We start from the raw sequence: 15,687 nt of genomic DNA, 5'->3' as shown, positions 1-15,687 counted from the left end.
GCCTGTAGTCCCCCAAAGGCGGTGTTCAGGGTAGCTGGGCCAATGGAAAGACGGGATTATGTTGATCGGCAACGAGTGCTAGCCAATGGGGAGCGAGAGAGGAGGTGGGCTCTCGGGGCTGCGCTCCTAAGCCAATCGGGGCTTGTGGTGAGGGGGGGGGACAGGAGGAGTCTCGAGCACTAGATAAAAAGTTTTCTCATTTAAAGGGACCGCGCCCCGCTCCGAGTCGGCGCCACGCCCCCTGGAGCCAAAGCCTCTTCGCTGCTCACCCCGGCCCCCTTCCCAAAGCGAGGGCAGGGGGCTGCCTGAGGACAATATGGAGAGGTTGTCAAGTACCTGGCTCAGGGGAAAGTCCCGCTGAAAGTCCCTCGGCTGCCAACCTAGTGGCTCTGTGTAGAGGCGTGGAGGAAGCTGCGGGTGTCGCAACAGCATTTGTTGGCAGGACACTTTAAACAGGTGCTGCTTTCTGGCCTTCTGTTTGCACCTCCGTGCAAAACTCCAAGCAAGCTGGTCTTTGACCTAGAGATCTCAGAAGCCAATCCTAAAAGATGCTAGTCACATATGGTTGTTCCAAGGAGAGACATAGAGAGAAGCTCCTTTCCAGAGAAACAGGCTTGATATTGTTTCCAGCGAACCACTAAATGTGTACATGCTGGGCCGGATTTAAGTTTGATGAGGTCCTAAGCGACTGAAGGTAATGGGGCCCTTTATTGTCCAGCGGTCCTTTGTCAACAACAAATTGTCACTGTTTTTTGTGTTGAACATATGCTATATGGTAATTTATGAACCATCTAAAGCCATTTGCAAATAACAAAATATGTATTTTATCAAAGTACCGGTAATACACAACACAAAACACTGTTGCTGTATGTAGGTTTTATTTTATTTGTTTTTTTATCTTATATTTTGGCAATGTACCCTACATCCAGTTTTTATTTCCTTAAAAAAAATTTTGGGGGGCCAAGAGAGTGAGGCACAGGTTGTGGTCCTTCATCCATGGGTTCATGTGCTGGGATGGCAGGAGCAGCACTGGGTAGCTGGCAGTGTTGTACTGGGGCATTGTGGGAAATTTAAACAGCAGTGAGACCCAGCTGCCTGACACTTTGGGTCGTCTAGCCACAAAAAGTGGTGGATCCCGGTGGCTGGCCTGCTAGGATGTTTAGCAGATGACTATCGCTGATACTGGCTCGTGAGTTGGAAGGCAGGGAAATTTTTATTTCTGAGGCAGTCGTGGTATCTGTAGGAGGTGTGCTACAAGTGATTATAAAGCTGAGGGCATATAAATCCCTCGGGATTCCTTGTAAACTCTACACAAACAGGAACAACCACAGAGGCAGATTTAGGGGAGTGTGATCAGTTTGGTTGCACTGTGCACAGAGCTTTGGGGCGCCACAATTTTGACTGCCACTGCACCCCACACCAAAAAGGGGGGCGGAGTGGAGTGGGATGCCTAATCCTGTATATTTTCTCCAGTTTTCATTAGTTAAGGATGCACTAAAGGCTGGCAGATATTAAATGCTCTGTTCTGTCATTCATATCCATCTTCTGATAATGCTATGTTCAGCTAAAGTTTCCACAGTGCATGGGAAAATTCTGGAGATTATCAGACCCACTGGTGAGTCAGGATCCAGTAGGTGGAGATTACTGTATTTTTTATTTTTATTTTTTTAAAAGTTAAGACGACAATATAGATATTATGTGGTTAAATTCATGCATTTTCTGTCCAGTGTAGACTTAATCCCTTTAAATGATTATTGGTCATGGGTTTGTGACTGATTAATGAAGGATGATTCAGAAGTTGAAACATGAGGAAGAGCTAGCATAAAATAACAGTTCTCTTCGTAGTTACCGGTACTTATTTCATTCCCATGGCACACACTGATTTGGCTGTACTGTACCCAGGTGGCGCTGTGGGTTAAACCACTGAGCCTAGGGCTTGCTGATCAGAAGGTCGGCGGTTCGAATCCCTGTGACGGGGTGAGCTCCCGTTGCTCGGTCCCTGCTCCTGCCAACCTAGCAGTTTGAAAGCACATCAAAGTGCAAGTAGATAGATAGGTACCGCTACAGCGGGAAGGTAAACGGCGTTTCCGTGTGCTGCTCTGGTTCGCTAGAAGTGGCTTTGTCATGCTGGCCACATGACAATAATGCAAGATGAGCGCGCAACCCCAGAGTCGGTCACGACTGGACCTAATAGTCAGGGGTCCCTTTACCTTTACTGTACTGAGAATGTCCTTCTTCAGAAAATATCTCCTAGTAACAATGTATAATATGCTGAATTGAAGACTAAATCTATCCAATTAGGATCATTGTGAAGTAGTGCCTGATGAATCATTTGAGTAAAAGTGATTTGAAACTGAATGGAATACTGCAATATTTATTTCTAGGTGATATTTCTAAAATCCCTATTCTATAGTTTGAAAACCAGCTTAAAAGCTTTGCCCCCTTTCAAGGGAGGCACATGTATTGTTTACAACAATGTAATCAGCCCTGAACCATATCACAGAGAATAGCTAGGGTTAAAAATCAATTCTTAATCTGATAGTTGCACTGAGAATTTTCACTGGAACATCCTCCCTGGCACTTATTTTGAGGACAGCTAGTAAATGCTTCAGTTATAGAGCATACCCGAGCCCCCTGAAATCTGAAATAACCTGACAGGCCTGTAAAACATAACACTTTAATGTTGTGTGACAAAATTGCCAGTCACCACACCCTGGAGGCAAACTGACACCCTCCTGAACTGACTTTGAAGTAAGCCAGAGAGGCTTGCACAAGCTGAAGCTTGGAGTGCTCCATTTGCTAAGCTAACCTACAATTTGGCATGTTTGTTGTTAGTGAGATTTGTGCTCCTGTGGATCTGCTGTCTTATACACCCTTCTGTGCAGAAGCCATGTTGCCCTGGGTTAGTTTTCAGAAGGTGTAGATGGTTCTAATTACAGCTCTTGAAGCAGAGCCCAGCATCCAGATCCTTCATGTGACCAATGAATAGCCTTTGTGTTTATGTAAATCTTCATCAAAGCAGTAAAATCCAGGATTTCCTCCTCCCTTCCTTTTTTTTTTAAAAAAATCACTAACTCAAAATCCATCCCGTGGATTTATTACGAATAAGAAGCTGGAACTGATTAAAATTCCAGCTGTATGAAGTGTCTGTCTAAAAAGGTGCTCTTTAAAATGCTCAATTAGAGTGACAGAAGAGGTTTGTAGCACTGTCGGCATCCCTGTGGCCCACTTCTTTTGTAGATAGTCAGTGTTTGAGTGGGCGTGTAGCTCATTCTCTGTTTTTAAGGTCACTCCAGAGGTCCCATGTGGTAATGCTCCCTCCTTTCTTTTTTATTTGATAATCCCACATTCACTCAGATGAAGGATGGGAGCAATGAGATGATACAATTTGAGTTGAGCGTTGAAGGATTTTGCTACAGGTAGGTAGCCGTGTTGGTCTGACGTGGTCGAAACAAAATAAAAAAAATTCCTTCCAGCAGCACCTTAAAGACCAACTAAGTTTTTATTTTGGTATGAGCTTTCGTGTGCATGCACACTTCTTCAGATACACTGAAGCTGAAGTCCCCAGGCGCTTATGTAGGGAAAGGGGGTGGGGGTATCACTCAGAAGGGTGGTGGAAATGGGTGATTGACTGACTGATAGCTGTTGAAGGATTTTGACTGACTGATAGCTGTTGACGGACCTGTTGAAGGGTTTTGCATATATGTATTTCAGGAGACTCCCTCTCAAGCAGTTAAAAAAACCTCTGAGCTAGATTGTCAGGTGTCAGAATTGGACCACCCACACTCACCCACAACCACTTCCACTTGAATGCCTGTGGTCTGTCAGAGGGATTGTTAATTGCTGGAAATGGCACTGACAGTTCCCATAAAACAGGTGATAAGTTGAAATAGTAGTAATAACAGAGTGTTCTCTTTGGGTCTGGAAGAGAAGTGTGTTTGATAACTATTTTAATTTAAAAATTCCTTCCAGTAGCACCTTAGAGACCAACTAAGTTTGTCACTGGTATGAGCTTTTGTATGCATGCACACTTCTTCAGATTTGTTTTCCTTTATAATCGATTACTGAAAAATAATTTAACATAATAATATACTTCATATTTTGTTGGGTTAATTTACTTCAGTCAAATATTTTGTGCTATTTTAAATTAATTTAAAGGGATTTGTGGGGTGGTAGGTCTGCATCTACAAGATGCCCACCTTTGTCTTATGCTAGGTAGGAGAAGAGGGACGTGGGTGGCGCTGTGGTCTAAACCACAGAGCCTAGGGCTTGCTGATCAGAAGGTCAGCGGTTTGAATCCCCGCAACGGGACGAGCTCCCGTTGTTCAGTCCCTGCTCCTGCCCACCTAGCAGTTCGAAAGCGTGTCAAGTGCAAGTAGATAAATAGGTACTCTGGCGGGAAGGTAAATGGCATTTCCATGCGCTGTTCTGGTTTGCTAGAAGTGGCATGGTCATGCTGGTCACATGACTCGGAAGCTGTCAACGGACAAACGCCGGCTCCCTCGGCCAGTAAAGTGAGGTGAGCGCTGCAACCCCAGAGTCGTCTGTTACTGGACCTAGCGGTCAGGAGTCCCTTTACCTTTACCTAGGTAGGAGAAGAACAGTCCCTTTCTCCCAAAGATCTCCTATACCCAAGCTGGCAGCTCAGCTCTGTCCCCAGTTTGCATGTCCTAACACCTTCAGTGGCAAAGGTTCTATCCTGGCATCCATATACTTCTGGTCTAGGTACGTAGGTGCAGGTCCTAGGCCTATATCTTCACAGAACAGGTTCTGTTCCATCACATTTACTTCCTTTCAGAACTTAATAATCATAATTATAATTATTACAGGACACTTTGAAAAATTGGATTCAGTATGCTTCCCTGTTGTTACCACAGCAACGCTTCCATCAATCCTATAAGCTATGCTAGTATTATATCAGTGTTGCAGGTATGCGGCTGAGTCTAAAATATGAGTCTATGGTCCCTAGTGAGAATATGGTTAAGCTCTTGGGCTGCAATAAACCTAGCAGTAAACTGAACTGAATGCTAGCCACCCGTTGTAAAACTTTGCCTGTGTGTGTTCTATGCTGACCAGCAAACACATCATGGAAAGTTGTGTGGGGTTTGACATGTGGACATTTATGTACTTTTATTAAAATAGATGAAATACTACAATATATCTGTATCTATCTGTCCGACAATCGGTGTGCCTAGGGCAAATGTGCAGCCTTCATTCTGAAAGCAGCTTGGATTTTCTACGTTTATTTTTTACTTTGGATATGCAGCATATGCCCAGCCTTCCTTATATATTGCTGCTCGCATTGTCCTTGGATTTATTTGCTAATCTCACCATGTACTGGCTGGTGTTGGTCTCTGCTTTGATTTCTGTGTGTACTTTACATGCGTCAAAATACAAGGAATTGTTTCAGCTTCCAAAGCTGTTGCTGTTGGCCATAATAAAACTGGATTCTGAATTGGTGAGTTAATAGTCATCTAGTTGTTTGGCTGAGTTCTACTCCTTTGGACTTTCTCTTCTTATTAGTAAGCCTCTTTCCTGGACTGCTAGAGGAGTATGTGCAGCTTGTTTGCATTCCTTTCTGGAAAGTAAATATTTTGGGACCTTGAATAGATCTCTTCACATTGGGGTAGAGGTTAGCAAAGTTGCAGTTAGAACCGAGGCAGGGGGAAATGTAATGAAGAGGAATATTAAAGTATCCCCCTTTTCAGCAGCTCAATCCGTGAGTCTTTTTACACAGAGAGGTATTCAAAAGTGGTATCCCCCACTTTGAGTCTAAAGTAGCTCATTTGATTCTGTTTTGTTCCTCTGCTGCATGCGTAGACCAGCCCCATATTCCTCGCTTGGCGCACAGAAAGTGGCTACCTCTGCTGAGGCTGGCATCCATTCAAAGAAGTTCCTAGCCTTCATTGCTGGGGGCGGGGAGATTTTAAAGGTATTATATTCGTAAAGAATAGGTGACATTTGTCATCATTTCCAGAAACTGAAGATATACCTGCTCTAATAATATAGGTCACTTTCTGACACTGTAGCTTTTGGCATCTTTACTGTTCTACACCTGTCCCTAACTATCCTTGTCATTTGCTATTACCTTCCAGTTCAGTAAAATAATGATGGTGATGGTGATGGTGATTTTATTATTTATACCCTGCCCATCTAGCTGGGTTGCCCTAGCCATTCTGGGTAGCTTCCAACACATATAAAAACTTAATAACCTAATGAAGTTTGAGTATGGTATACTCTGAAAATAGAATTAAAATTATCTCACATGTGTGTTTTGGGTTTTGTTTTGTTTTGTTTTGTTTTTAAAAGGTACTAAAATTGCTAGCTTCTGATCCGGAGAATTTCAGTGTATCATCAAGACCTGATGAATTTAGCAGCTATATATTTTACCCATCATTTACAGTCGTACCTTGGAAGTCGAACGGAATCCATTCCAGAAGTGTGTTCAACTTCGAAAACGTTCGTAAACCAAAGCACAGCTTCTGATTGGCTGCAGGAAGCTCCTGCAGCCAATCAGAAGCCCCGTCGGACGTTCGGCTTCCAAAAACAGTTCACAAACTGGAACAGTCACTCGGTCCGGGTTTGTGGTGTTCGGGAACCAAAATGTTCGAGAACTAAGCTGTTCAAAAACCAAGGTTCGACTGTACTACCCTTCAAGGACTATTGTTGCCAAGCCTTTTCCGTGCAGATTACTTCCAGCCCTCCTTATCTCATTGACATCCTTGACTACTCCTTAGACAGCAGTGATAGGTTCATCCCTTTCAACAGAGCTTCAGAAATTCTCCTAAGAAAACCTTTTCTGATATTTGCAATGCAGTCAAGTAATAATAATATTATAATAATTTATTATTTGTACCCCGCCCATCTGGCTGGGTTTCCCCAGCCACTCTGGGCGGCTTCCAACAAGAATTTAAAATACATTTAAAATGTCACACATTAAAAACTTCCCTGAAGTGTTGGAAGTTCTCCTTACCTTATACCTGTCAAAGGCAGAGGAGCACTTCCATGTACAATTGATGGCCATCCTAACCTGTACATCTAAGTACAATGCTTAGTTGTCCCACTACTCCACTGGCCACTGGTACATGCTACTGTGAACAATTGATAGACTTGTTCTCTCTTTCCCTCTTTCAGCCTATTGTTTTGCAGACTTTCATGTGCCACTGCTGCTAGGCTGGTGTCCGTTTTCTCTTTGTACACTGTCCAGGCTTCTGCCTAGACTTACTTGCCCCACTTGCCACAAAGGGTTAAGGCTGAGCTGATTACAGGGTGGAGACGCTGGTAATAACAACTTGCTGTTCAACATTCTGCTGTGAGTGAGTAACACCGACTGAAAGAGACACCATCAAAAGAAGACTTGGTTTGCCCTCGTTGCTTTCTGTTACCCATCCCATTCATTTGGATGTTAAGAAGCTAAACAGCTTCTGCACTTTTGTACGACCAGAGTTTACCCATGACATTTTTGTGTGTCTCTTCCCCATCCCATCCCCAGTAAAAATATAATGAAAATACAATTTGCCCTGTAATGAGTATCCCAGAATTTGCTGTCTAAGGCAAGCTGCTATCCTCTCATGAGATCCATATGGAAATAAGAAGCTTGATTTCCCTCCTTCTTATACGTTCACATGTATTTGCTCCTGATTTGGCTTGATTTATGGGGCCTCTTTGGGAGTCCTTACGAATGTGAAAGAACCTAGATATTTCTGGAAGTTTACAAACGGGTTGCTGTGTTTTCACCGTGTTGTTTGCCCTACTCTCTGGCCGTGCAGCATGGAGATTCTGCTCCTAGCTGCTGGCCATGATAGCTGCCTGTTGCTTCACTTCAGTGCCCCATTGCAATTCTCCTTGCAACACAAGAGGAAGAACAAGGAAGTCACTGTCTTCCCTCCTGCGCCTTGATGCTGTACTGCAAGGAGAAAACTTGCACTGCCAGAGGGTGAGTGGCATGAAGCCAGTGGCATGAAGAGAAAGCTGGAATAGGGCTTAGGTGTTGGCTGGTTACAGTCAGAAGCTGTCGCTAGGTGGAGACCTGGGAACGGCAGTGGCTCAGGAGGCAGTTGTTTATAGGCTACTGTACCAGCATCTGGCGACATGAGGGATGGGGACCTGTAGCCTGTACCAGAAGGTGTTGTGATGCAAAGGTTTAGCAGCTGCTGGGTTTGCCACCATTCAGGAACATGGCAGCTGAGTGGCTGGTGGTGGCCAGCACAGGCTACTGATGTCATGGTGACCTCACAGACTGCCAGTGCTTCTGACCATATGGAGGCTATTTCTAGGTCTGTTGTGGAAAAGATTATTGGACAGGAGGTGTATATTTGGAATCTTGCCTCTTCCTCTCTTCCATTCTCAGTTCCGCTGCAGCTGCCATTCATAAAGCCTGGGACTTTTAATCTCATTACAATGAGCTGGAAAAAAATGTTTTAAAAGATTGATTTGTTAAAAACCCAGAAGCTTTTCTTTTTGGTATAATAGATGTAAGTGTATTTAAAGACCAAAAATCTCTTGTTATGTATGCAACAGCAGCATGAATGGCATGTGCTCAGAAGTGGATAGCTGATACAATACCAACAAAGGAAGTATGGCAGACGAAATTAATACAGTGGTACCTCTACTTACAAATAACTCTACTTACGAATGTTTCTACTTACGAACGGAGCTCCGTCCGCCATCTTGGATGCTGTTTAGATAGGATTTTTTCTACTTACGAATTTTTAGATAGGGTTGCTTCGACTTACGATTTTTTTCTCCCAATGCATTCCTATGGGATTCGGCTTACGATTTTTTCCGACTTACGAATGTGCGTTCGGAACGCTTTAAATTCGTAAGTAGAGGTACCACGTAGAGAAATGACAAGATTAACAAACAGAATAAGAGATCAGGATGAAAAAGTATTTAAAGAAGTATGTTTTATAGATTGTTTCGACAATTATTGTAAACATATTAAAAAGTTAGCAGTGATAGAGTAAATTCAGCAGTAAGAATTACTGGGATATAAAATGGTGAAAAAGAAGATATTGGGGAAAAATAGTTTCCTCCATTGCAGGGGGTTGGACTATATGACCCTCATGGTCCCTTCTAACTATGATTCTATACTTCAAAAGCAAATCTAAGGATGTTGTCTGTTTTCTTCCTCCTCCAGAGAAAGCTACTGATGGCTCCCTACAGAACGAAAACTGGGCCCTCAACATGGAAATCTGTGATATCATTAATGAGACAGAAGAAGGGTAAGGAAGCCAGTGCTGCTTACAAGACAAGTGGCCTTATCCATATGCTTGCACATGCTCACTGACGGACTTGCATCAGTCTACGCTAATGTGTATGAGTGGGGAAAGTGTTCAGGGGAAAATTGCTTGTGTAGGGGTTGGCAATGTAAGTCATTAGTCTTAAAAGCCCAAGTCCCTTGACACCTTCAGAAGAGAATGCTTCCAGAGCAACGTTCTGCTTGAAGCCGGCTTTTGTACCGCCAGCTGCCAGATATACCATTAGCTCTTTCCCGTAATTTTTTTACATAGCATTAAACTCTCTCTTGCATTCTTTCCTTTTTTTGTTCTTTTCCTTTTCTCACACAGCTTACTGCTTGATGGGTTCCTTCTTTATTGGCCTCCTTTCCCTTCTCCGTTTCTTTCTCTCTCTCTTTCTCTGTCTCTGTCTTCTTTTCCCTCGCTGGGAGTCTAATACTCTCCAGGCTGGTGACTACGGAGACAGGAAAAAATCTCACCTGGCCCCATTCAGTGCTCTGACATTATGCAGTTCCAACTGAGGTTCTCCCAGGTATACGGATAGTACAGTAATAGCAGAGAGGTGCAAAGAAGTCTGAAGTTTCCAATTCCAATTTCCCCCTGCCAATCTTTTGTCTCTCTCATGCACATACCCTGAACAACCCAGCTTTGAGGCATCCAGAAATCTGAGGAATGCCAAACCCATCCATGCTGAACACTATAAATAACTCTCAGTGGGCTCGCTGGCGACCTCAGGAAGGGCAAGAACAACATGCAATAGGAGTGGTGCCTCTATGGAATGCAGCTCAGTGCTTACGTGGCTGCAGATATCTCCCCATACAGAAAATAAAGGAAGCCGTCTTGTTCTTTTCATTATTGCAACGTGGTATGGCTTCGGGCTGCATTGTCCTGTTTCTGTCAGCTGTATCTCCTCGCGCCCGCCTTGGAGCCCCTATGTCTGTTCCAACCCTAGGCCTTTGTCCCACCATGAGCCCAGCATGACTCACTCACACACACTTTTGTTTTTCATACAATACCATTGTGGCTCATTGGGTCTGTTCTAGTAGGTTCCATATTTTACTTGGACATTGGGGGGAAATGGATTTGCATCCTAGCTTAGCTGTGGGCTTGGGACCTATCTGAGGCTACTGAATCCCCATCTTTTGTTGTGAGAGTAAAAGATGTGCATCTGATGATGTGGTCTATTCCATGGGCGGTTGTTTGCCTTTATTTGTTTTCGGGAGATGCAAGGTTCATTGGTTTAATTTTTGTTAGCGGGATAAATATTGTGAAGCCCTTTTAATATGCTAAGTGTCATTGGTGATGTTAATAATAATAATAATAATTTGTTATTTATACCACGCCCATCTGGCTGGGTTTCCCCAGCTACCCGGGGCGGCTCCCAACAGAACATTAAAAACAGAATAAAACATCAAACATTAAAAACTTCCCTAAACAGGGCTGCCTTCAGATGTCTTCTAAAAGTCAGATAGTTGTTTATTTCCTTGACATCTGATGGGAGGACATTCCACAGGGCGGGCGCCACTACCGAGAAGGCCCTCTGCCTGGTGAAGGCTAGTAATCCTATTCCTGACTAGTTCCAGGTTTGGGGGGGGACCCCCAGCAAGCTGCAAGCTGCTGGTTCACCCCCTCGCCACAACCACGAGTCCTCTGGCAGCACTACCAGGCAACAGCACAGCAGTTGGGGTTCGATTACCACTGGGTAGCCCCCAAACATCATTAACTGCTCTCAAAATCCACTGCCTCCTAGCATGGTTACATTTGTCTTCTGCTTCTCTTTCTCTATACTACAATGCATCTCGTTCCACCTTCTGCCCCCACTCCTGCCAAAAAAGCCCCACCCCACAACACAGTGCCCTGTGTTGAAAAGTTTGTTAGGTGTTGCTGAAGTTTTGGGTTTCATCCAGAAAGCTTGTAAAGTGTCAAGAAAGCAAGACATGCCAAAATAAATAACGGTTGTTTGGTTTGTATGTCTTGCTTTCTGAATTCTTCATCTTCATCTTCTGTTCACAATTACTCCTTTAAAGCCACTGGTGGAATGGATCTCAAGCTTGCAAAACGAATGTGCTCTTTGAAACAGGATATTCTTCAGTAGGCGGGCTGTTTATGTTCTTCTCTGATTTTGCCCAAGAGCTGTCCCTTTCTGGCATGCTATATGATATGACTCTTTCATTTCATTCTGTAGGAGACAACAATATAGGACTTTACCTGGACATGTTTCATGAATAACACTTTCCCTTGAACATCTTTTAGTTACTTAATTTGTATTAAATTTCTATACCTCTCTGTATCTTGCTCTTTGCATTCTTTGCCGTTCTTGTTCCTGTTGACATCTGCATTTCTGCCTCTAATTCAAGCAAATACACTTTGGGGATAAGATACTGTACTGATATTGTGGGAATGGCTAGCGTAGCATCCTCGATTGGCTGGTTGAATTGGGTAGGCTTCTTAACAGTAGTGACTGAGGAACAAAACTGATGAAACCTTATGGCCTGGCAAATTCCAGCTGCATATTTTGTCTCTGTTCCAATCTTTTGTAATCTTGTTTCTTCTGCTCTTAGCCCCAAAGATGCTTTCCGAGCCATAAAGAAAAGGATTGTGGGGAATAAGAACTTCCATGAGGTGATGCTGGCTTTGACAGTGAGTATGATGCCCCTTTCTCAAGAAGCACAAGAACCCATCAATTTCTTCCCACCCACCGACCCAGCAGCCTTCTGCATTTGCTTCTTGCCATCTGTTTCAGGGGGAGTTTTAGGGCAGGGTGCCATTATAATCATTTGATTCTGTTTAGTTCAGTAGTTAAATCAATGACAGAGATAGTCTGAAGGTATATAAAATAAAATAAAAACCTTTGAGCGGGGATGTTAAATCTTGGATTAAGCAGTGGGGAAGCGCCAAAAGACTACAAAAATATGTTGTGCGTGTTTGATTTAGTCAAAAGCAAGTGGAAATACCCTGGGTACCGAAACATATCCTTATGCCTGCCTGCCACTTGGAACATTTGCAGTGGATATACTGATATTTCCAGTTGGGATTGCATGGGAAGGAGGACCTAAAACACCTTCACTGAGATCTTATTTGGTTCTACAGGTCCTTGAAACATGTGTCAAAAACTGTGGCCACCGCTTCCACACGCTGATTGCTAGCCAGGATTTTGTGGAAGGTGTGCTGGTGCGAACTATTCTTCCCAAAAACAACCCTCCGGCCATTGTACATGACAAGGTGCTGACCCTCATACAGGTGAGTGCATGAGATGAGTTGCAACAAGTGTGCACAGTTGCCTTCCTTCGCGGGCAAATAACTCCCAGCAAATGAAACAGAAGGGAGCAAAGGATGTCAGTTCAGACGTAAGTATACCCCAGATGGGCGGGGTATAAATAATAAATTATTAAATTATTATTATATAAGTATGGCAAGGTGCTACTTTGTGCATTAATCTCTCTAGCACAGTGTCTGCCCCTACCATGCTGCATGCGAACAGTGACACAGAATTAAAACGTGAGCCCCACAATATATATAGTTATTTTGAGTCTGAACCTGGGCTGAGGCACACACCCAGGTTTTTTTCAGGTCTGAGTGTATTCTGTTTCTTAAAAAGTAAAAAATTACACTCTTTACAATCCAAATCCTCAGTCCAGAAAAGTTGAATTCTGCAACACACACACACAGAGAGAGAGAGAGAGAGAGATTCAATTTGCATAATATAATTTTATCTCATTTGCATAATGTGTTCTGCAGCATATGCTGTTTTGCATAATGTATCCCTGCGTCGGACGAAGGAAGGTAGGAGGAAGAAGAAGGCAGACAGGGCACTGAAGCCTGCTTTCAGCTACCAAACATTATTCAGCCACTGCTGAAGTTTCAGCTGACATAGTTGACACATTTTTTAATCCATATATTTGAAGCCATAAGGCCTAGAAGCTAAATAAACAAATAAAGCAGAGATTTTCAGGAAACTTGAATCCTGCTCCCGATACCACATTATGCAATTTTTCTGTGCTCTTACAGAGTCTTAGCAATAACACACCCTGCTCTTCTCCCCCATGAGAATTTAAGAAAGGGAAGACAGATTATGAGACCTGTTTTCTGTCTCTGCAGTCCTGGGCAGATGCATTCCGTAGTACACCAGACCTGACAGGAGTTGTGGCTGTTTATGAGGACCTGAGGAGGAAAGGCTTGGAGTTTCCCATGACTGATCTCGATATGCTCTCACCCATCCATACACCGCAAAGGGTAAGGTTAACACTTTCCTTTCATCACGAGGGTCTTTTTAAGCCCGTAGCTCCTGAAAGAGCATAAGGCAGCCTTGCAAATAACTCCACAAAAGTTACTAGCCTGCAAGCATATTTACTAGCTTGCTAGGGGGTGGCAAAAGAGAGGCAGAGAGCTCCATTCCTCTTGCACCAGCCTGCTGCAGTTCTGTTCTAGGGACAGAGGAGGGGGGGTTCCCTCTCTCCTTTGGCAGCCCACTTAGTTTTCATGCTTGGGGGAGAGATGCAGTGAGCTACTGCCCCCACCTTCTCCGCCATCCAGTTCACAAGCCTGCATGGAATCCCAAGCACTCGCCTGCATGCTGTTGCTTCTTGTCTATGGCGACGAGGGAAGGGCTCAGGGCCAGCTCTAGGTAGAGCCCCGGTGGCGCAGTGCGCCAGGGCGCCGGGCCGGTAGGCAGGGCGCTGCATGGCAAAGCCACGCGGAAACCATGCTGCGCCCTGCAAGGGTGGGGCGCCAGAGCGATCTCCGCCCCTCAGCGCCAGGGCGCCCAACCTGCTCGAGACTGCCCTGGAAGGGCTTAAATACAAAGCCAGTCAAATGTGAAGAGTGAAGAACCATAGGGAAAGGCATTTGCAGAAGTGGAACAAACTGAGAGTCCAGATTCTGTGTTCAAGATAAAGTGTAAAAAATTTGAATGTTCCCTGCATTTTCAGCAATAATGTATGCACTGCTGTTGCATTCAGATATAATACAGATAGGTTTATTCGCTATTTTATAAGATACAGCAACATTTGGATTATTGGAAACATTTGGATTTGTCTGAAGTGGTTTCCTACTTCACAATGGTGAAGAAAAGCTGGCCTGAAAGGTTTGACCCTAGTATATTTTCAGCCGTTTCTCCATTAGTACAAGACCTAATTCAGTCTCTTCAATTTTAAAAAGCAAGCAGTACATTGAAGCTTACTAGAGTCCTCACTGCACATACGGAGACGAAAACCTAGTTTCCGCCAGCTCATTGGGACCTGTGGCTGGGGTGCGTCTCAGTGAGGGCAGTCTGTTTTGGAATCCATAGAGGAGGATTAACGGTCAGCCCAGAGAATGTAAGGAGGTTGGTGGGCTTCATGTCCAGCTCGTTACTGGAAAGCCATTGTGGCGTAATGGCTAGAGTGTTGGACTAGGACCTGGGAGAGCAGGGTTCGAATCCCCACTCAGCCCTGAAGCTCACTGGGTGACCTTGGGCCAGTCACCATCTCTTGGCCTAACCCACCTCACACGGTTGTTGCATGCATGAAATGGGGAGGAGAACCATGTATACTACCTTGAGCTCCTTGGAAGAAAAAGGTGCCATATAAATGTAATTAATAAACAAATTACTCGGAGGAACACCAAAGAAAGTAGAAAACACCATAGAACAGGCATCCCCAAACTTTGGCCCTCCAGATGTTTCGGACTACAATTCCCATCATCCCTGACGACTGGTCCTGTTAGCTAGAGATCGTGGGAGTTGTAGGCCAAAACATCTGGAGGGCCGCAGTTTGGGGATGCCTGCCGTAGAACATTGCTGGGTGAATTAATAGAGTTGGAATAAAAATAAATATCCTTTGCTTTTTTCAGCTCTTACTGAACCGCTTTCTCTTTTATTTTACGGATTCCTCTCTAGACCGTATATACCTCGGGCTCCCCTACCGGAGGGAATTCACCAGCAGCAGACTCTCCTCAAGCAATAGAGTCTATTCTGCATCCTGTCTCTCTCCCTGTCTCTCCAGGGGCCACCGCAGATGCCCCCATCACACCGACACCAGACCAGGTAGGTTCAACTTCAGCGTAATAGAGATGGGAAGGCCTGGAAGGGGGTGGGTGGGAATGGGAAAATTGGGGGGTGGGACCTGTTTTTCCCCAAAGCCATTTTTTCCCAGGAAAATTGAAAAAACACACACCACAGTTTGATTTAGTTTGAATATTCCACACACTTTCCCAATTTTTCTAGGTCTTTCCATCTCTACAGTGTAGTGATGTTGTTCCAATACATCCAGCTTGGGGGTTCCCCCCCCCCCCGAGTTCCACAAGCCATTCAATTCCTCATATGGAGAAAAGACTATTTCATTAAAAGGAACCCCGGTTCTTCCATGGTTGCAAGTTCCACAGTTACAACAGTAATGAAAATGTGCCTGAAGGAGCACTGCCAGAGGTCTCATTTGTTTAGCAAGGGTATGGCCAGGTCCTAACACACACA

The 15,687-nt window shown here is 44.3% G+C and overlaps 1 protein-coding gene across 7 annotated transcripts in view; it reads left to right on the top strand.

Annotated features, from left to right (window-relative positions):
- TOM1 (target of myb1 membrane trafficking protein) overlaps positions 1-15,687 on the top strand; it is a 32,483-nt gene that overhangs the window by 241 nt on the left and 16,555 nt on the right. For 4 of the 7 annotated variants that reach the window (XM_035126698.3, XM_035126696.3, XM_035126697.3 and 1 more), the window contains exons 2-6: positions 9,140-9,224; positions 11,801-11,879; positions 12,330-12,479; positions 13,338-13,472; positions 15,115-15,261. In XM_035126698.3, coding sequence (XP_034982589.3) covers positions 9,140-9,224; positions 11,801-11,879; positions 12,330-12,479; positions 13,338-13,472; positions 15,115-15,261 — 596 coding nt within the window. Of the gene's footprint in view, positions 1-171; positions 695-9,139; positions 9,225-11,800; positions 11,880-12,329; positions 12,480-13,337; positions 13,473-15,114; positions 15,262-15,687 lie in introns of those variants that run through there. The other 3 variants (XM_088676720.1, XM_088676718.1, XM_088676719.1) reach the window with 2 other exon arrangements.

The sequence above is a fragment of the Zootoca vivipara genome, chromosome 9 (assembly GCF_965207765.1).
Source record: "Zootoca vivipara chromosome 9, rZooViv2.hap1.1, whole genome shotgun sequence".
NCBI lineage: Eukaryota > Metazoa > Chordata > Lepidosauria > Squamata > Lacertidae > Zootoca > Zootoca vivipara.
This window is presented reverse-complemented; position numbering and strand designations above follow the sequence as displayed.